This window comes from Eleutherodactylus coqui, chromosome 9, assembly GCF_035609145.1.
Source record: "Eleutherodactylus coqui strain aEleCoq1 chromosome 9, aEleCoq1.hap1, whole genome shotgun sequence".
Classification (NCBI taxonomy): domain Eukaryota; kingdom Metazoa; phylum Chordata; class Amphibia; order Anura; family Eleutherodactylidae; genus Eleutherodactylus; species Eleutherodactylus coqui.
The window spans coordinates 79,394,713-79,416,781 of record NC_089845.1 but is presented as its reverse complement, the minus strand read 5'-3'; the positions used below and the strand labels follow the sequence as shown (position 1 = coordinate 79,416,781).

At 41.4% G+C, this 22,069-nt stretch overlaps 1 protein-coding gene across 1 annotated transcript in view; it reads right to left on the bottom strand.

The window, feature by feature from the left end:
• Positions 1 to 22,069, bottom strand: part of MYOM1 (myomesin 1) — a 102,482-nt gene that overhangs the window by 21,622 nt on the left and 58,791 nt on the right. The window contains exons 12-26 of the mRNA XM_066579605.1: positions 21,852 to 22,051; positions 20,141 to 20,197; positions 19,919 to 20,043; positions 19,169 to 19,352; positions 18,335 to 18,509; positions 16,937 to 17,058; positions 9,722 to 9,918; positions 8,166 to 8,292; positions 6,922 to 7,106; positions 6,542 to 6,656; positions 6,297 to 6,456; positions 4,990 to 5,096; positions 4,000 to 4,044; positions 1,646 to 1,782; positions 1,187 to 1,331 (exon numbers count right to left, since the gene is read on the bottom strand). Of these exons, the coding sequence (XP_066435702.1) occupies positions 1,187 to 1,331; positions 1,646 to 1,782; positions 4,000 to 4,044; positions 4,990 to 5,096; positions 6,297 to 6,456; positions 6,542 to 6,656; positions 6,922 to 7,106; positions 8,166 to 8,292; positions 9,722 to 9,918; positions 16,937 to 17,058; positions 18,335 to 18,509; positions 19,169 to 19,352; positions 19,919 to 20,043; positions 20,141 to 20,197; positions 21,852 to 22,051 (2,081 nt within the window). The remainder of the gene's footprint in view (positions 1 to 1,186; positions 1,332 to 1,645; positions 1,783 to 3,999; positions 4,045 to 4,989; positions 5,097 to 6,296; positions 6,457 to 6,541; positions 6,657 to 6,921; positions 7,107 to 8,165; positions 8,293 to 9,721; positions 9,919 to 16,936; positions 17,059 to 18,334; positions 18,510 to 19,168; positions 19,353 to 19,918; positions 20,044 to 20,140; positions 20,198 to 21,851; positions 22,052 to 22,069) is intronic.

Sequence of the window (22,069 nt, the reverse complement as noted above, 5' to 3'; positions counted from 1 at the left end):
ATTACATCAATTGTGTTCGAACTTTATTGTTAGGCGTTGCAATTAAGATAATGATGTAACCAATAATTGAATCTGATGTTATTGAAAGTTTGCGTATTTATTGGGCCACGTTGTGTTCTTGAGAAGAACTCAGCTTTTGTGATAGCTGAAGTGCTGCAATGATGTGTGTATTAAAGCAGTACAACTGTATGATACATGTGTTACATGAGGGGCCTGGACATCTTTGTTGAGGGTTGTTTTTTTTTTTTGCCTTCTTCTGGATGAACATTGGTGGTAAAAAAAAAGGCTGAACTGGATGGATATATGTTTTTTTTTTGTCCTAACATACTATGTTACAGCATAGTAAGAGTAGGGTGCCAAGTAGCTACCACCGTGTGGTCAAGATGGGTTGAAGCTGTAATGCAGTCAAGAGCTCCACCACCATACAAGTTGATGCAGCTAGCAAATGAATTAAGCACTAACTAGCCGTTCCGTGTTAATGGCTGTGTGGTTTTAAGCAAACATGCAGGCATTAAGCCATTAACAACCGACAACCAGTTAACATTTCATTCATTTGCTAACTGTGCTGACTTGCATGATGTCAGGGCTCCTGGCTAAAATGTGGTCACAACCCAGCCATGCCTCACTCGTGTGGTGGCCGCTATGTGGGATTCAACCCTGAGGATTCTTATGCTAAATGATAATATACAACAAAATCACAAATAAATGTGGTTTTCAATGATACTTTATGAGATGTCACAAATATCCAGACATAAGGAAGCAAATGCAAACATTGCTTTAGTCCACTGTGACATCAATGGTATACAAAAGGTGGAGCAGCAACCTATTTCCAGACTTTACAGAGTAGGGGATATGTGCTTCCAAAGGTCAGACTCCAAACCTCAAATGTAGACACCACACCAGAAGGGAAGGAGCCGCACCCCAGGACATCAAGTGAAATGTGGATTTATTCACTCATTGTTTACAAGGCTATATTACAGCCCCTCAAAGCTTGAAGATGGCTTGATGGAGGAGTGGAGATGTTGCCGTGTGAACAATGGGTAAATAATTCTACATTTCACTTGTTTTGCTGGAGTGCTGCTTATACGCTTTTAGTTTAGTATGACATGAAATGTGTGTGTCAGTCATATACCCCAAGCTTGATGTGACCAGAGCCTAGTACAGGTAAGTCATATGCCAAACTTACCATCACCAATAAGCACCAGACTAGATTGATTTGTTGCCTTTCCATCTTGTAGCTGGAAGGTAAAGGTCCCTTCATCCTCATCCTCAAGGTTCTCCATAATCATCTCTACAATGCCAGTCTTACTGTCCACGTTCATCTTATATTTCTTGGAGAAAGAATAAAAGAGTAAATGTTACACCTCCCTGTGCATGTGTAATATATATATATATACAGATAAAATGGCACATACATTACTAATGTACAATATTACAAAAAAGAGTAGAGCGATGCTAGTATTATAAATATCTCCCTCCATTGTACTGTACATTGCTCTTCTAGTATGGAACAGAGTGGGAATATAAGCTTCATAATGCTTCAGTATATATATATATATATATAAAAGGAGATCTATCTTAGCTTCCACAGCTTACTTTTCATTTCCGACAATGCTATGACGTCTTCAGATGTCTATTAGCTTACCTCGCCATGATGAATCTCCTTATCATTGAACACATAGTTGGCCTTAGCACTACCAGAGAGTTTCTCAGCTTGCATCCAAAAGCGAACTTGTCCCTTTTCTAAGATCTCTACAGCCAAGCCAGATTTAAGTGGAATAACTGTAAAAGAAAACATTAAAGTGAATATAGAGTTCAGATGGGCATCAGATTGGGGATGCCTGGGTCTGATGATTCTGAGGGCCCATTCTTTTTCTATACAGAACATGTGCACATCCATTTTTAAAGGGTCATTCATTATGTAACGAGTCCCCCAGTATATATAAATCAGCTAGTGTTACCTTGGTTAGTTATTCCTTTGTATCTGAAAATTCCGAAAGGGCCTTCTCCTCAGATGGGTCATGTGATCTTACTCTGACCACCTGAAAATTACTTGGCTTTGTGTTCTCTCAAGAAGTCAGTTTTTCAGTCAACATAACATCTGTATGATGAACTGATGGATTATACCACACAGGCTCTGCATGGGTGGGGAGTGAACCTACCATCACAGTTAGGCCTCGTTCACATAAGCTTGTTTTTTTGTGCACCTATGTACGTGAAAAAAATGTATTCCTTGGAACACACCTGAACTGGCAAAGTTTGCGCATGAAACTTTGCCCATTCACTGGAGCAGCTGCTCCATGAAGGTACTTTGATCACTGTGACAGCATTTTCGGGGAAGGGCTTGAAATATAAGCCCCTCCCTGAAAATCATCCATAGCTGGTGTCAAAAATGAAAAAAAAAAAATACTCACCTCTCCGCCACTGCCGGGGCTCAGGCGCGTCTTCTCTGCCTCCTGAAAGGGCTGTGTCTGATTGGCTGAGCACTCAGCCAATCACAGGCAGCGGTCAGCCATTCATTGAAGGATAGCTGAGCACTGCCTGTGACTGGTCACAGCGCTCAGCCAATCACAGGCAGCGCTCAGCCATTTATTGAATTCATTTTAGATTAGCTCTAAATAGGTATGTCATCTGCTGTATTTTTGGGGCCCTAAGCGCTCATGTTGAAGTTTGGATCCAGCTCTGAAACAATAATCTTCTGGTGGGTCAACCTATCCTTTGTTCATTCTTTGTTCAGATCCATATATAATGTGCTGAATAATATAGAGGTTTTTAGTGAAATACATCATATGGCACCTTGTAATACTTGCCATTTTTGAGGCTCAAGATCAGAGTGCCATCCACTAGACCCCCAAATATGTTCTATACCCAGCATTTGAGATCAATATACACGTATAACACTGTTTCTATGATAAACTTAGTTGCAACTTGCTTCCCCTGTGGACTCTATGAAGCCTGGTCTTCTTTTATTTGCATACTAGCCCCTGATCCTCTTTATACTTGTTCATAATATCTGCTATCTTACTACTTTTAGTAAAATATTAGTTGTTGGCTTTTCTATAATATACTAATGCTAATGTAACTGAAATTTCAAATACATTGGGCTACCCTAATATTGTGTCAACGGACTATGCACTGTGATTTAGAACAGACTGTAGTAAATAAATGGGACACAGATTGCAGACTGTTGTAGAACAAACTTTAAAGGGGTTGTGCCAAATTCTAAGATCATCCCCTATCCAGTCGTTGGGGGTCTGACTGGTGGGACTCCCGCCGATCCTAACCTAAAAGTCCCTGCATTAATAGAGTAGAGATCGTGCATCCATTCATTTCAATAAGAGTCCCATAAATTGTTGACTACAAGCGCTCTTTCATCCATGGATTGTTTTTCTTTAAAAGAATGTACTCAGAAATGTTTTTTGCCTATTGCGCATCTACAGCCAGCTGGAGCAGCCGGGACAGCCAGTATGGACTAAAATGCATATAGCTGCATCTGTGAAACGATCACTCACAAGGCGATCATTCCTTCAATAGTTGTTGCACCATCAACCTAGTTCTATCCATTGTATAAGGGCACCTTTAGTTTGTTGACAGACTAATGGAGAAGTCACAAAGAAGTCAAAATTAGGGCTCTCTCACATGAGCATTTTTATTACATATTATATGAGCAAGTTTTGGGCACGTACCTAACTTTACATTACTTTCAACGGTACCTCTCACACACAGCACGCGAAATGTGCAAGCAAAAAGGAACACGGCTGGCATTATCTGCAACGTTTTCAGATAGCTTCACTTAATACCAATGTTCTAGAGAATATATAATACACACTGCTTCTAAAAGCATCTGAAAGCTTTCATAAAAAGGGATTTATTTCTACCCAAGCAATAATTACTTTTAAACTGCTTGTATTATGTGTTACAAAGCTCAACCTAGAAGCAAATACAAAGAATGATAGACTCGTAGTATTATATTCTTCACTGCTTGTATATACTAGTTACCTGGGAATTTGTGGTCGTGGCTGAGCTGCAACAGGCGCTTGAGCTCTGCAAGGAGAGAACAAGTATAATGAGTTTTAAATGATGTCAGTTAGTAAACAGCCAGTGATCCATATGGACTCTCCGACCCAATACAGCACCCCAAGTCTAGTCATGGCCATGGGCCATGTAATTCTTAACAAGGCAGTTCATCTTCATTTAAATCCATGACATGCTTCTGTAAAGTACCCAGTAATTAACTGCCCAGATGTATTGCAGTCTGTCATTAACTTAACGGCTACAGTTGCAATTAAAATTATTCAACTCCCATTACAAATTAGGTTTATTTGCCAAATTTTGAAACTTTCAGCTGTTTGCAAAAAGATGATCAAACAAAATTGTAAATAGCTCAACACCTCATATAACAAGTGGTCTCTCCAATTTCAACCAAAAAATGCTACTTTTAATGACTACTGCAATCTCGTAATTATTCAACCCCTACATGACAAGTGTCTTTAGTACTTAGTAGAGCATCCTTTTGCTGCAAACATAATGCATAGCTACTAGAGATGAGCGAGCATACTCTCTAAGGACAATTACTCAAGCGAGCATTGCCCTTAGCGAGTACCTGCCCGCTTGAAGGAAAAGGTTCGGGTGCCGGTGGGGGGCGGGGAGCAGCGGGGGAGAGCAAGGGGGAATGGAGGGGAGATCTCTCTCTCCCTCTCTCCCCCCCGCTCCCTGCTGCTCACTCCCGCAACTCACCGCTCACCCGCGCCGGCACCCGAACCTTTTCTTCCGAGCGGGCAGGTACTCGCTAAGGACAATGCTCACTCGAGTAATTGTCCTTAGTGAGTATGCTCGCTCATCTCTAATAGCTACACATACTATACAGAAAGCAGCTCTTCTTTTTTTACAGATTAAATGATTTAAAACGCATTGAAAAACCCAATGCTGAAATTTTACAAAACAGATCAAACCGAATAATATACAGTATATATGTAGTAATATACTTACCCTCTTCGTCTATTGTATAGCTGGATGAAATGCCATCTGTCTCAGTAACAACACAGGAGTAAATGCCAATATCTTCTTCTGAAGGGTCTTTGAATGAGATCTTTGTCCTATAAGGTGTTGGAATAAGTTTAATCGGTAAATTAAATCAATGCTGACAACGTTTTAAACTAGTTTCCTAAAAAAAATCAATTCAGGGAAACATATGATAGTTGCATATTTGTTCAGTCCCTCTGTCTATGACAAATTGGTTGATGCCATTTAACCCCTTCAATGGCAGGTTTAGGTAGTCTTCAGTACATTTCAACACTGATTTTTAGGAGATTTTCTGGGCACACCACTAAAGGGGTTAAGGGTACTGTTCATGTTATGGTGATTTGCTGTAACTTCATGCAGATCACTGCTAATTGCCAGCAGGCATCTAAACTTGTGACTGAAGGGATTCTGTCATCACATCCATGGCATTTTTATTCTGAGATGCTGTGGCATTTCAGAATGAATACACTTTGAAGTTTGACTCAGGAATGGAGCTCCAAGTTGTGGAGGCAGGCTGCGATGGCCTCTCCCCGCCTGCATCATGTAGACCAGTATTTCCCAACTCTAGTCCTCACGAACCCCCAACAAGTCAGGTTTTCAGGGTTTACTTGGTATTGCACAAGTGATTATTGTTGGTGCCTCAGACATTGCTACAAGTGTTCTCTCTATAGGATATCCTGAAAACATGACCTGTTGGGGTCCGTGAGGACTAGAGTTTGGAAAACACTGATGTAGACTAACAGCTTTTTCCTCTTTTTATAGAGTTTACAGTCTTCATGCTGTGGGCAGAATGGGGCCGACACAGCCCGCCTCCGTGACTTGGAGCTATGTTCTGGGTTACACTTCAAAGTCTGTTTATTTTGAATTGCTACATCATTTCATAATAAAACATACAGTACACAAGGGTAATGAGCATACCTGTCCGGGGTTCATGCTGCCCGTGGTTTGGGCAGCATGAACTTGATGGCAAAATCCCTTAAAGTCAAGTACTGCCCAGCAATTAGAGGTGATCCGCATGCAATTACAGCGGATCAACTGCAGCGTGTACGGGCACCTTTTGGCTGGTTTTTACCTTCCTCTGGTTCAGTTGGGGTTTGTATTGGTAAAAGCTTGAACATGATGAACTTTTTTTCAAAAAGGATAGTGGGTTAAAAAAATCTGTGTAACATTGTGATTGTATCTGTCATTTGACGTCACTGAACAATTTAGCGAGACAAGAAATGGGGTCAGTATATGAACTGCAATGATCGTAGTTTGACGTCAGTGTTGCTCACCTGCCACCTTTGGTCTCGATATCTACTCTAGATGAATCATCACCTATTGCTTCATAATTCTTGGACCACACAAATTTAGAGTCTGGAGTAAGCTGATCACACTCGAAGTTCAATGAAATGACTCCATTATCGTCTACCTCAACAACTACCTCCTTGGTACCTAAGAAGTCAGATAAGATAAGGTAACATGGGTAAGGTTTCTGGTACATTCTCAGTATAATTTTTGGAAGCATGTTTATAATAACCTGGTTTGGTTTGTGCGAGGACTGGATCTGTCACATCAGATGTCTTTCCTACACCCGCCTGGTTCACAGCTCTTACCCTCAGCACATACTGAGCACCTCCATTCAGGTCTTGGACCTAAAAGATAAGTATTTGTGGCCATTAAATAGTAAGACTTAATATTGTGATACATTTCCATTTTTTTTTTCATTTTCTGGAGGTTTCAAAATGAAAACACAAATTCAGGTAATTACTGATATCTCTCATCTCAGCTGATTGTCTGTAAAGTACAATCATCTAATCATAAGTAGCGGTAATAGAGCAAGGACGGAATAAAAACTATAAAAGGCTGTAATTTACATTTTATAATGGAAGACGCTAGAGGAGAATCTTAGGAAAATACCTTAATGTAGGTGTTTGGAATTGGTTTCTCATTCACACCTCTCCAGGCTTCCTCTGGGTCGTCAGCTTTTTTAATATCCACATAAAAGCCAGTTACTGGAGTCCGACCAGAGTAGACTGGAGTCCTCCACAATAGAACCATACTGTTACTCCTGACTTCCGTGATAGCGAGCTCATGTGGTGGTCCTTTTGACAACAAAATAAACGTATTAATCAATATTATCTTGAAAAGATATTAAAGGAGCAAAGCCTTAAAGGGGTATGTACTCCCACCTTGGATAGATAGATAGATGCGGATCCCACCTCTGGCATCTGCACCTGTCTTGAAAAGTAGTCCCTTTCCCAATCCTATCCTAACTGACCTCCTCTTGTCTGAAGTAGCCAGGATTAGGGGAACACCTGAACTGGTCACTCTGCACTGTTTTCGTAACTCCCGTAGAAGTGAATGGGAGTTACATAAACAGTGTAGTATAGTGAGCTATGCTCTTTCTACATCTCAGAAATTACAGAAACAGCACAACTTGCTGTACTATGCTATTTAGTTAACTCTTATTCACTTCTATGGGAGTTACGGAAACTCCGTAAAACAGTCAATTGGGCTGTTTCTGTAATTCCAAGCACTGGTGGCTGCATAGAACAGACATGTGTTCTCTTTACCTCTTTGCAAACTAAATATTTATTTCATGGCAAAGTTAAGAGAGGCAAGCCTCCAAGCATGTAATGTGCCCCTGCCATCTGTTACCACCTAACCAAGGCCCTTGTCAAAGGGATATTCCCACTATAGAAGTTTGCTTGGCTGTTTTCATAACTCCCATAGAGGTGAATGAAGAATGTTGTGGGCACGTTTCACCTCTCCGTGTATTCTCTGCCGAGATGCGGTGACCACTAGCCAGTGGAGGAGTCAGAGGACCTCCATTCTTAAGATATGTGGTACCTGAAGCTAAAAGATATATATGGCATATGCTGTGGATGCTATATGCCATAATTGTGTATAATGGGGCTACCCATTTAAGGATACCATGTTTTGACAAAGCAATTCATTCCTAAGGAAATTTTGCATGGCGTTGTCAGAAATATAGAAAGGTGAACTTCTCATTTTTGTATCCAACTGCATTTCAACCTAATTCATTTTGTTATTATTATTTTAGGGTTTTATTGGACCTACTACTGTAAAAAGGGATAATGAGTAATAATGTATGCTGTATTAATATCAGCAGTTTATGTGTAAAATATGTAATGACTTACCTGGCACAGCAATGGTCCATTCTTCACATTTGAACGATTTACTTGGTTGGGACGGTGTCCCTAGCCCTGCTATGTTGCAGGCAGCTACTTGGTACTGATACAATACGTTTTCTTTCAAATTCAGAATCTATAGCATAGATATAAAGATAAGTCAAAGTGGGTTATGTGATGGGTTTTTGTGTACTGTACTATGATGTAACATTGGGCAATGTTCAATCTATGCAGTCAGTTCTAATGACATAACATGTTCACAAGGATGAGAAAATCTGGCAGTTTTTACATGGGTTCTTTTAATAGGCTGTGCTTCATGTATTATGTTATTCATTTCCCTATATGTAGGCTCCATGCACTTCACTTTTGAGCCTTCTGCTGGAGATATATATGTTGGGAAGCAGAGGCTAACTTAAGGCTTCTGGGCCCCAATGCAAAACCTGTGACCGGGCCCCCATCTATAATGCTTTATTCATAGTACTGGGCTCCCTATATGGAGAAGAGAGGCCTTATCCGCCCCCTAAGGCTCGTGGGCCCGAGTGCAACCACATCCCCTGCACCCTCTATAGTTACACCAGTGTTGGGAAGATTTTCTAATGTATACTTCCAACAGAATGCTCTAATATATGCCATTGTACTGGCATACAGTGGCATACGCTGCCCATAGCTTCCCATGGTGAAAGAAGAATACTGCGCAGCATATCATATTTTTTTGACTATGAGGGCCCATTTAGATGGGATGAGCTGTCAGGCAAATAATGCCTGGCAGCTCGTCCCAGTAATGCTTGGTCCGGTGCTGTTCCACAAGTCTGTGTATCGCTGCCATCACTCACAGCGCTGCTGGAATGGATGTCTAGCAGGCTGTGGAGTGTTCTACCCCTGCCCCCCTCCATTCACTGTAATCAGACAGTCGTTCAGAAGGGTTTACACTGAGCAGCGCGTCGTTTAGTTTTTTGCATGCAGTCGCTGCATGCGTTTACACGGGAATTTGACCAATTCTGAACGATAATTCTGAACGATAAAATGAGCCATAGGGCACAGTTTTCCACAAGATAAAATTTTGCTGAAATGTGTCTATGTCTAATCACCCAGAGGCAGGCGGGTCTGACAGATCCAGAGACCCCTGACCACTGCCTTAATGATCTGGCAGTGCACTGAGCGATCATCAGTTAGACTATAAATGCATTTATACCTTCTCTGTTATTGGCCAGAGCTGTTTATGTGATCAGTGCAAGCCAATCAGAGAGCAGTGCATAATGTGCATTAGGTAGATAGAAAATTTCTGCAGCCATTTTGGATGGGTGAAAACAGAGCCAAAAACAGGCCGATCAAAGGTGCAACAGCAACCAGGAAGTACAGAGTGGCTGTAATATACCTCTCCTGCCTTGAGACAGAATTTTGACCCAAAATTGGAGTATTGCTTTAAACATTATACTATGCTTTGATATGAGCTGCTGGTCTCTACTAAAGCCGTGACCTGGAGTTTTATCTGATGTCTGTAATTTCTATATTGTGGAAAGATATTTAACATGCCATGAATACATACATTCAACAGCAAGACTTACCCTGTAGGCCCTGTCAGTTATTGATTTGACATTGGCCTCTCTCCACCTTCCTGGAACACCATTCACGACTTCCCGATAGTTGATGTAGTAGCCTTGAATCTCCACACCTCCACTGATTTTCGGTGGCTTCCAACCAATCACCATAGAGTCTTGAACGCTCTCGAGAACAGTGATGTCATAAGGAGCAGAGGGAACCGCTGTTTTCATATGAACATTAGATAAGTAGTTTTGGTTTATTTGTGACACTCTTAACAGTCATGTTAGGGGGAGAAACACATTATTACTGAATGAAGCCGTGTCAGGAATTGAACTGTACAAACGTGATGTAAAGAGCAAGTGGGTCTGACATTTCACAGTGAGCATTTGACTCTACGACCAGTGACTACAGTGAAAATGAGGTGCAAGGATCCTTCATAACCATTTAGGTAATACTACATTCATATAGTACTACAATATGTAATGTCAATAATTGGAGCTGGTCGATAATTAAATTCTTATACGAGGATATTTAAAATCTTATTAATCATATATGGGAATAAGAAAAACTTCTTGAAGGAACTATTATAATTAATGTTTGATTACTTCACATGAAGAAATAGATCTTAGCAGTATACTTAAATGGGTATTCCTATCTGATAATGTTATACCATATCCCTAGGGCAGTGCTTCCCCACCAGTGGCTCCATTGCAATGTTGAGTTATGACCATATACACTGGCAATAGACATAATTGCAAACATATCCTAACCATTGAACAGTGCAAGTTTGGATGGTATAACATTACTACTAAATGTGACTAAGAAAAACTTAGCAACAAAATGTTTAAATTTCACAATGTCTCTTTTCCCATCATTTAATGTCTCCTGTCCATTTTTGTGTTGAATGCGGCTCCCAACCATCACTCAAAGTTGAATGTGGCTCCCAAGGTGTAAAATACTGGAGACCTCTGCTCTAGGGTATGTCAATGCATTGTGATCGTTGGGGGTCTTGCCTGTGCAACCCCCATATTCGGAGGACAAAGAGACAGAGGTTCCTTAAGATTGCTTTATACTGTCCAGTAGTGCTATCAGCTACCCACTTTATTGTGTTACAGTCCCATTCAAGTGAATGAGACTGACCTGCAGTACCAGACACAGCCAGTAGAAAATGTACAGAGCTGTGTCTGTCTGGTAAACAATGAAGGAAGGCAGCGCTCAGTGGAGCTCCACAACTTCTTTCATCAGCTGATCGATGGAGGTGCCGGGAGTTGGACTTCCAGGGATCTAATGTTGATGACGTATCTTAAAGATAGGTCATCAATGTTAAAGTCACAGACAACATCTTTAAATAGGTTTTCCCACTAACTAAAATTGCTTCACAACTACTCTGTACTTCCTGGTTGCTGCTCACCAGAACCTGTGACTGCTGCAGCCAATCACTGGCCACAAGTGACCTTCAATAGCCCATGATTGGCTGCAGCAGTGTGGCTGTGAAGCAGTTTTAGATATTGGGATAATGGGAATATGCTTAAAGGGGTTTTCCCATAGTGGTTGTCCTATGGTGGGGACTGTATGAACCAAAAGAATCGGCCAAGAGAACTAGATATAGTGATAACTGACCTCCTTTCAACAATATGTAAGGATAATGTAATATGCTCAAGTGGTATCACTTGTAAATGATATGTTCCATGGCTCCATTCTACTTATTTGTTGCACAGTGAGGCCTCACCCAATATGTGCCATCATATTGTCTGAGCATCTAAGGGAATTCATTTTGGAGATTTGAAGGCAAAATTACCATTTCTGGCTTATTGGTCATGGAAGTCTATGAAGAAGTATAGAACTGATGCTACGTTACTACATGTAACTATATGAAGTCTGTGATATGTTTCTAGACATATGTTATTGCAATCATTGCACCTGCATTTGGTCCACACTTACCTGTTCCAATATGTCAGAGGTTATTCACTAATCTGTTACTTATTACCTAGTTGTAACAAGGCTTACATACATATATCTATATATCATGCTGATACCACGACCGCACTAAGTAACATGAGAATGACAATGCCGTTAGAGTTTCATAAATAGGCTATTACCAATATCTGCCTCACTGTTTTACTTACCAAACCTCTGAAGAATGGACCTTGTAAATATGAGGCTGTATTTTAAAGGAATACCTAGAAACCTGGCAATGACTATTCTACTTACCTTTACCTTCCCAGCACCATTTTAATGTTACACACATCATTTGGGCAATGAGGCAGTTATACAACTGATACAGGGCATATACAAAATGATGTTCAATCAATACAGCAAGTTCAAGTGTAAATATGAATGTACTTTCCAAATTTAATACAGTTATGGTGTTGACCTACTCTAAAGCAAGGCACCATATAGGCTGGAGGTGCTCCGAACCTCATGAAGGTCCCTGTTTCCTTCATTTGGGAATGACCCCTTTCTTTTAACAGGCATTGCAACATTTGTGAAGAAGGAAGTGGGGACTAGTCATGTGCCATTTTCTCCTATAACAGATATGGATAGGTGGGAAAAATCAAGTGCAGGTTATGTCCAGAATGTGATGGCGTTAGCCAACATGAGAAGGATGGGAGGTGTTTAGTGTTTCCTATGGCATTCCGTCTCCCCTATGTATTCTCTGATGGTGGTTTTCTCAGTGCCTAATCAGTGGGAGTCCAACTGATACGACCCCCATAGATCCTTAGAATGCAGTGGCCGCAACACCAGGAAACATCCTGGTCCTTTAGTTACAGTCAGCTACAGTTTGCTTTTTTACATGGCAGCATTATAATTCATGCCTGATCTGAGGCCACCAAAGAAAGCCAACTGAAGTCAGGGAAGCAAGCTGCTTTACTAGCATCACTGCAACTTTGTTTTAGCATTTAGTAGGCAAGAGAGTGGTCAGACTTCACCTATATGCCATACAGTAGATGGAGTGTCCTAACAATATACCATCAATGTCTTAGATAAGAAAATAGCTTTAAGCTTAGCCTGTACCGCCAGCGACCAGCCTAAGAACTCTGGTCCAGTATGGATCTATGCCACCCTGTGCCACTGATAATGCCAAGTTTATAACTTATATATTGCTTACCCAATAGAGTATTGTGATTCCATAAGGGAGAGTGATTGGGGGTATTAATGTTTACTAAACCAGTCAGCATGCTGAATTAGACAGTGTAGTCAGTAACTGATGTCCTATAGGTCAGGTTTTAGGATGAATGCTGTTGGGAGAATGTAGGTTGTACCACAATATCAAAACTTCTGTGAACAATGCAGCTACTTTAAAGTTTTCTTTTATTTGTTCATTAGTCCATTACAGGTGCAGTAACTTGGGTTGTATCAAGGCATGCAAACATTTAGCAACTTTCATTGAAAACTTTTGTGTTTTCAATAGTTTAACACATACATCTATAATCCAAATTGGTGACATTAACAAATGACTTCTAGATTAGCATAACAGGATCTCCTGGCAGATATGGAATCTCTTAACTGGAAATAACATTCTGCAAACAGTTTCAGAACAAGAAAAAGTCAAACATCGGAAAAAGAAACTGTGGCGCTAATGGTGTGGCACAAAGATTGGTGTGCAATCGTGGCCCTAGTTTTAGAGTGGAGACTAGAGATGAGCGAGCATACTCGATAAGGCAAACTACTTGAGCGAGTAGTGCCTTAATCGAGTACCTGCCCGCTCGTCTCTAAAGATTTGGCTGCCGGCACGGGTGACAGGGAGTTGCGGTGGTGAGCAGGGGGTGCGGGGGGGGGGGGGGGGAGAGATCTCCGCCTCCGTTCCTCCCCACTCTCCCACGCCGCTCCCCGCTCCCTCCTGGCACCCGAATCTTTAGAAGCGAGTGGGAAGGTATTCGAATAAAGCACTACTCGCTCGAGTAGTTTGCCTTATCGAGTATGCTCGCTCATCTCTAGTGGAGACAATTCTAGCAAAATTTTCCTGGAACGATTCCTATGGAAATCGCCTACAATTGTGGCGCCAGAAGTAAAAGCCTTAATTTCATTTATGACATTTAGTTTTTAAAGTTGTGTTTTTCTCTATTGAAATCATTTTTTATCATTTAAAATCACCACAAAAACAGCACAAAAATCACCATTGACCAGAAATGCTGTCATTTAAAAAAAAAAACTGCAGCATGGTTTTAGCTACACTGTGTGAATAGGAAACAGACCAGATAACAGATCCCATATCAGAACTACAGTTTTTCACATGCAACAATACATTCAGTAAGATGCAATGTAAGTTCAGATGTTTGCAATGTCAGCTAAATATTCAGGGTTGTCACATAATTAAGACATACTGTAGATATTCACAACTGCACTTTGTATTTTGACTGATTCACAATAGTTTGTGCCAACGTGAACCTGTTAATGAAACGGATATAAAGGCCAAATGTTTTTTTTTGTTTCAGTTTTTAATTATAAATATGAGGAAAGAGGGTTTCAAATGTTTAATAGTTATTATCCTTTGTAGTTATTAAAAAAAAATTCCACTTTCTTTTACTTTTTTTTACCCTAAGGGGACTCGAACTAGCGATTGTTTGATCACTTGCATAGTATACTGCAATACTATAGCACTGCAGTATATTGTATTTTCAGGCATTGTGTTAAGACATTCCACAGGTATGTCTTAATAGGCAAACATTCATGGCAGCCTTGGGAACCTTCAGAAGGCCCCCAGGTTGTCATGACACCTGAATGCCACCCTTCAAACTCATCGCAAAGGGGGGTGTTTGGGACTTCTTGATGCTGATTGGATCATTTAGGTGCCGCTGTACCAGAGATCACGAGAATGGGGGTCTTATGTCCTCTATTTGAACAGAACTCTAATCAACCATGCATATTGCCACTACATTTAAAGTCCATAGGACTAATGTAGATACCGAATCCTGTACTCTGCTGCCTTCATCAGTCCCATAGACTCCAAATGCACCAGTAGCGCACCTTCTCAACTGCTGAAACATTGGACCCCTGTTCTTGTGATGGGTGCGGCCCCCAGGGCTCAGACATCACCTACGCTATGGATAGGTGATAAGTGTTAGTTAATTATTACAACAGTCTAAGATCGGTCACAATGTTTATTAATACTAAAGTCTATATGTGTACCCCGTTCCTTAGAGGGGTTGTTCTCTGATTGCTTTATACCAAACCACTCCACTCATAGTACCGCTGCAGCAGACTCTATAAGGTCACTTCTATGCACCAAGAACCATTCTACTATAACTTATTATTACTAACTTCACACTGTAAAACACATACATGCCATCATGTGACATTCTTGGAGACCTATGAGCAGTAATATTGCAATTTCTGCTAATTATGTTGATGGGGTGATGATTAGATGGAGAGAAATATTAGCAGCTTGTTGCTGCATTTTCATTGGATTGTCCATGACTTATGGAGTCAGCGGGTGGGAGGCGTTGGTTTCACACTTACTTTCATGCTCCGCTCCTTCTTGCTCTGGGGGGTGTGCGGGAGCCTCATTACTTGCACTTATTTTACTTACTCCTGTGGGTCCAGGTTTACCAGTCTTACTGGGTGACATAATATCACTGCTATCTGTGATGGGGGAACGCTGTGTGGACTCATGCTTGACTGCCCGACATGCAGGGGAGTCTGTTAGTCCATCAGCACTAGCACTCAGTTCAGGGCACGCACCATGTGGCAATCCTCCCCCTGCAGCATCCAGAAGATAACAAAGACATTGTTATTATATTGTACAGTTACCATTTCATTCACTAAGCAACAGAAGACTGATATGCGCCACCAGGACTCTTCACATCAGATAATGAAAATACCATGAAATTTAGTGATATGCTCCCACTAAGGATACTTTTATTGAAGTTGATGCAAAAAAAAATTTTTTTTTTGTTGGAGCAAAAAATGCAGAATCCCTACTGCGAGAATCCAGTCCTGGGTGCTATAGAGAGGCTCTCTGTTGTTTAGTGGATACAACATTACCAGAACATACACAAGCACAATATATACGTTGCACTACAAATTATGAGAAATATCGGTTAGTCATCAGAAAACAACTGTATATTAGAAGCTACATTTACATGAACATAAAAGCATAACAGATGGTTGGAAATGCATTTATGCTAGAGGAACCCCCCACAACATGCTATGCATGGTGCAAAGCCTAAGGGTGGTAGTATGCATGACACAGGGGTTCAAAGGCAGGGAAGACATTGAAGAAAATAGCCTCTCAACATCTCTTTGCTTCTGTATGCATCAATTTCCAAAAATGCATCTCAGTTTCTATCAAAGTGCGTAGGTTTACAAAGCGACCTTGTTTCCAGAGGCTCAAGGAAATTCTAGTAAGTATTGTCAGCTATGGTCTATGCCAAGAAGCTCAAAAAAAATTGAATGCTGCCTTCACATCTGAGGTGGGGATTCCGTTTTCCTGATCCATTCGGGAAGTAGAAGAAGGGGAATCTCCTGGCCGAATGGATGTGTCTTATGACGGAACTGAACATTGCTGAACAGGCCCTATTGACTATAAAGGGGTCTGTTCAGTTTCCACTCAGCTGCCCGGCATTGTACTGGACGAAAAAGCGCCGTATTCCTAGTTCTGAAAATTGGTGGTCAAAGTGGTCAATCAAACATTGATAGCATCCTAGAGATATGCCATCAATGCCTGCCGTGAGATAATCCCTTTAAAGTTCAGATTCTTTGCTATTATTCTAATTTTGCCAATACTTGAAAAAAAAATTGTGGATCATAAGACTTTCATATTAAAGTGTAACACATGAAACTGACTATGAACATAAGGCAGAACATTCAGCTACATGCTGTCCGCATGGCCACAAATAAACTATGACTATATCATGCATCAGTGGTAGGTTCATGCAATATGTTAGTAGATAACTTACAGGCATGAAAATGTGCAAATGTGCAGTTGTTAGGAATGATATCAATTACTGAACCGTGGATTCTGGGCTTTCATCCACATAGACACCGTAAGATGGGGAGATGTGGCTCCTGACGGACTGGGAGGCTATGATGGGTGGTGAAATGTGTACTCACAAAGAACTTCACAGATTACCATTGGTTGGATTGTGATGAAGTGATCAATCAACATTTGAAAGAAAATGTGGGGTGATGGTGCAAAGCAACAGCAATTATTACATGATCATTATATCAATGAAAGCTTATAGTAAATGTAGAACAACTTTCCCAAATCTGATAAGCATTGATATGACATCACTTACCAATGGCAGCTTTCACTTCAATTGCCTCAGAATCAGAACAGTAGCCACTAAGGCCAGCGGCATTCACAGCTCGGACTCGGAAAATGTAGTTCTCACCAGTAAGAAGACCATGGCAAATAAATCTGCATACAAGAGAGAAGAAGCATACGCATTTTCAATATATAAGCAGGCATAAGTATTAGTGCGGAGCTAACTTTTGAAAAGTTCCGTTGATTTGGCGAATTTTGGCAAAAATCTCTGCAGTGGTAACACCATTGCCTTACAAACTCCATGCAGATGTTGTCCTTGGTAAGATTTGAACCTAGGACCCCAGCTCTGCGAGACAACAATGCTAACCATTGGGACACCATGCCTTTTCTGCTTTCTTCCTCCTCCAGAGGAGGAGGAGAAAAAGAACCCCAAAATCAAACTCGATGCAATGCATGGAGTTTGTATTTTATGTTTCTTCTTCTACTCCCAATCAGGGAGGAGGAGGAAGAAGAAGAAGGCAGAAGAAGCATGGTGGCTCAGTGGTTGACATTGTTGTCTTGCAGAGCTGGGGTCTTACGTTCAAATGTGACGGAGTACATTTGGTCCTTGGCCATATTTGAACCTAGGAGGCTAGGGCCCCAGCAAGGCAATGCTGCTAACCACTGAGAGAAGAAGAAGCAAACAGAGTTTGACTGTTTCGATTTGCTCAACACTAATTAATATGTATAATCACATGAATGGTGCAGGGAGAGTAAACATAAGATCATTTATAAACCTCACTATGAACATTTGTTTCTATAAGACAGTGCTACCTATGCTCATGGGGTGTCTGGTAATGCAATTCCTTCCCATTGAAGTCAATGAGATCAAGCTGCAATACCAAACACACCTTATGGACATGAGTGATGCTGTTTGTGGAAAATATGCCATGTCCCCTTTCTGGAGAACTACTGTACTAAATGCATATAATGTTATGTCGTGTCTGGAGTAGAGATGAGCGAGCATACTCGCTAAGGGAAATTGCTCGATCGAGCATTGCCCTTAGCCAGTATCTCTCCGCTCGGGAGCAAAGATTCGGCTGCCGGCGGCGGGCGGGGAGCGGCGGGGGAGAGCGGGGAAGAACGGAGGGGAGATCTCTCTCTCCCTCTCTCCCCTCCCGCTCCCCCCTGCTCATGGCCACAACTCACCTGTCACCCGCGCCGTCAGCCGAATCTTTGCTCCCGAGCGGGCAGGTACTCGCTAAGGGCAATGCTCGATCGAGCAATTGTCCTAGGCGAGTATGCTCGCTCATCTCTAGTCTGGAGCAAATAGTAACTGACAATGTATAAGATTCATTATTCATGTATAACTAATAGGTAATGCATTTAATATTATGCTTCTATGAAGACACAGAAGAAAATGTCTAGACTCTAGCAGAACCTTGGTTACCTTGAGCCTTTCACTGGGTTGTTGTTGCATGGTTCCCACTGGCCAGATCCTGAAATGCTAGCCTCGATGTAGTATCCCACTAGCTCTCTCGCATCCTTGGACTCTGTCCATGTAAGAACCACAGAGGTATCTGTGTTTCTTGAGGGCACAGGATTACTTGGCGGGGTCGGGATGTCTAGGAAAATAGGTAAACGAAAAGAAAATACAACAAAATATATGTTCAATTGTTTCCATGTTGCAGAGAGAACATCCCATGTGTAATGGCCCATGTACATAGTACGAGTGTCGGGAAAACGATGCCCGACACTTGTCCCTGCACATACTTGCTGTCATGCACCTGCACGGGAGCTAGTATCGCTGGCTCACAGCAGGGAGGCTGCAGGAGATTTCTCTCCCTGCTCTCCCCCCCCCCTTTCCATTGAGTTAACATAGCGGCTGATCAGTACTGAACAGCTGCTATTTACACTGAACACTTTATGCAGCATAAACGATGGACGATGAGCTGAACAATGATCATTTATTGTAAATAGCAGCCATTCAGTACAGAATGGTCGCTATGTTAAGTCAATGGAGAGGGGCGGGGGAGCATTAGGAGAGAAATCTTCTGCAGCCGCCCCGCTGTGAGCCAGCGATACTAGCTCCTGTCCACCTGCACGGGAGCTGGTATGTGCGAGGATGAGTGTCGGGCATTGTTTGCCCTACGCTCGTCCCGTGTAAATGGGCCTTAAGAGTGTGTTGGGAAAAAATGAGAATATCAATGCGAATAAAAACAATTAGGAATGGAATGACTAGACAGTACAGCTACACTTGGCTATGTTAATAAAGATCGCTTACCAAGTTTGTCCCCCACTACAGTAGACTCGGTAGCCTCTGAGGGTTCCCCCACACCAGCAGAGTTACAGGAACGTACTCTGAAGCTGTAAGACTTTCCTTCAGCAAGATCAAAGAGGGCAAACCTTGGAGACTTCACTGGTATTTCTGTGTTGACTCTTTGCCAGTTTTCTGTGCCAGCAACGCTCTGTAATGGCATGAACGAGTACAGGGTTAAAGGACCACTAAGACTTGTTCCGATTTGTAAATGGCCAACCAACAAACCTCCCACAATGGTGAGTACAGCAGTTTTTCAGAGTAAAATTGTCTGCCTGTCCTTCAGATATCTTCTCTCCAGGTGTTTAGAATGCCGTTCTACACATCATAGTTGTATTTGTTTCTTTCATTTTTGTCTCCAAAACAAGCACCAATGTCTTTATGTACAGATCTTATAAAGGTTATTACCAAGATTTATTCTACTCTTGCATTGGAAATCTGCCTATTTATACAGCAGTATTAAGTAGGGGGGTATCACTGCACAACTAGAGAGATCTGCATAAGAGAAGTCTGAGAATGTCTGAGAAGATCTGCTTTTAAGTGAGGCTATAATAGTTGTCTTTAAAGTCCCCCCACCCCCCACAAGGACAGAAAAACTGAAAGGGAACCAAATAGGACTGAAGTGGACAGCTGGAAGATCTGTTGCTTGTGTGTTTTGTTTAATAGTTGCTAATGCTCTTCATTAATACTACACAATTTATCCACATTAAGACTCACCTTTTCTACATAGTACATGACACCTTCATGACCACGCAGTTCAGGAGGCTTCCAGCTCAGTACCACATAGTTCTTGGTGGCTTCTGTGACACTCAGGTTTGATGGTGGTCCAGGAATAATTCCCTCTGGAGTTGGTAATAATAAAAGAGAGTCATTTATTAGCAGACACTATATATATATATACATATGCACAGTCTTCATTTGCTCATATAGTTTTCTGACCTGTGGGTTCCTCTTCTGTTACAATGATTTGACCAGTCCATGGAGCAGAAGGACGACCTGGGAGATATCATAATGAAGAACAAAACCATGATTTAAAATATTAACCTTAGCCATGGTATAATATAAAGTTTTGTATCCTTTGCACATATTTTGTGCTAAAATAATAATAATAATAATCTTTATTTGTATAGCGCCATCATATTCCGCAGCGCTTCTTGAAAAAATGTCTTCTCATTTTCAAGTAGTGTGTTCTGCTTTCACTAAATGTATACATTCTTTTTGTACATTCAGAGATAGACAACCCCTTATGAGTGAAAATGAATCATTCAGTTTAAATGCAGCCAACAATCGAACGACAAACAATACATTGCTCCCTTTTCATTGATCATTCTTGCTATGCAGGCATAAAAATCATTGTTGGCTCATTTACCAATCGTTCGGTTTAAATACCAATCGTTCAGTCGTTTTCATTCACTTATGGGAACGAATGGGAACAACTGAACACTTTCTTGTTTGAATGAGCCAACGATGTACCTGGCTATCTGAGCTAATGAGCCAACTCAGACATCGTTCGCTTGTTCAAATGACAAATCTGTAGGTCTTAATGGACCCTTAGGCTAGTCTACACCCAGGGGCGTAACTATAGAGGTTGCAGGGTGATGCGGTTGCACCCGGGCCCAGGACCCTCAGGGGGCCCATAAGGCCGCTTTTCTTTATATAAGGAGCCCAGTACTATGAATAAAGCATTATAGTTGGGGGCCCTGTTACAGGTTTTGCATTGGGGCCCAGGAGCTTCAAGTTACGCCTCTGTTACACCTATACCTTCATCTCACTACATTTCACTTTTCATCTCCCTACAATAAATGTCTTTGTTACTGCTGTTCATAGATATTTACTGAGCAGTGAAAATCCCTTCAAAATCGCTCCAGTCTAGTGATTTGGGAGCAGTCTTTTTAATCACTACATGCTGAGATTTTAAAAAGGAAGAGTTAATTTTTTTCTTCCATAGAGTAATATGAAAATCATTGGAAATTTCTTGCAAATTGCACACTAAGGTTTTGATTATTCCACTGTGTCTGGATATTCCCTTAGGTCTATGAGATTTCTACCCCCCCATGAAAGGCTCTGTTCACATAATCTATGATGGTCCATATGGTAATGGCACCAGTAAGAAAATGAAGCACAAAGTTTTTATAACTTAGTATTAAAAAGTTGGACAACTTTTCATTGAACAGATATTAAAGTGGTTTTCCGGACATTTATCATTGATCAGTAGGGGTCTACCGTTCGGGATCCTAGTGATTCTCTGGCCCGCTATCAGTGCAGCTGTGTCAGAATTCCGCATTGGGGCCATAAACATAATTGTAATAGAAGGCTTCACTCACATTGAAACCAATGGGAGCTAAGTCTTCTATTACACTTTGGCCCTGACCATTGCTAATCAACTATTGATAACCTATCCTGAGGTTATATAGTAACCTGGAAAACCTTTTTAAGCTTTATGACAAACATGTAGATGTGCCCAATTGTGGTGGTGATGGTGGAAATTGGGAGCAGCGAACTGATATGAACAGTAATTTCACCACAAGATGATTGCCATGTCTGTCTGCATTTAATACAGTATATACTCTGTAGGGTATAAAGCAGGATTGAGACCTATTCGCCTTTAATGTCCGACTTGTGGTTAGATTTAGTATTAGTTCTGACTTACTCCTGATTCTGGCTCTGTCTGCTGGATCTAGAGCCGCTACGGGCTCTGAAACACGAGAAGGTCTGCTGATTCCAGTTTTATTTACAGCCCTTACACGGAAAGTGTATGATCGTCCTTCAATCAAACCAGTCACTGGGAAGCGAGCAAACTTCACAGGAGTGTCGTTACACTGGGTCCAGTGGCTTGTGCCAACCTCACACCTTCCACGAAAAAAGAGA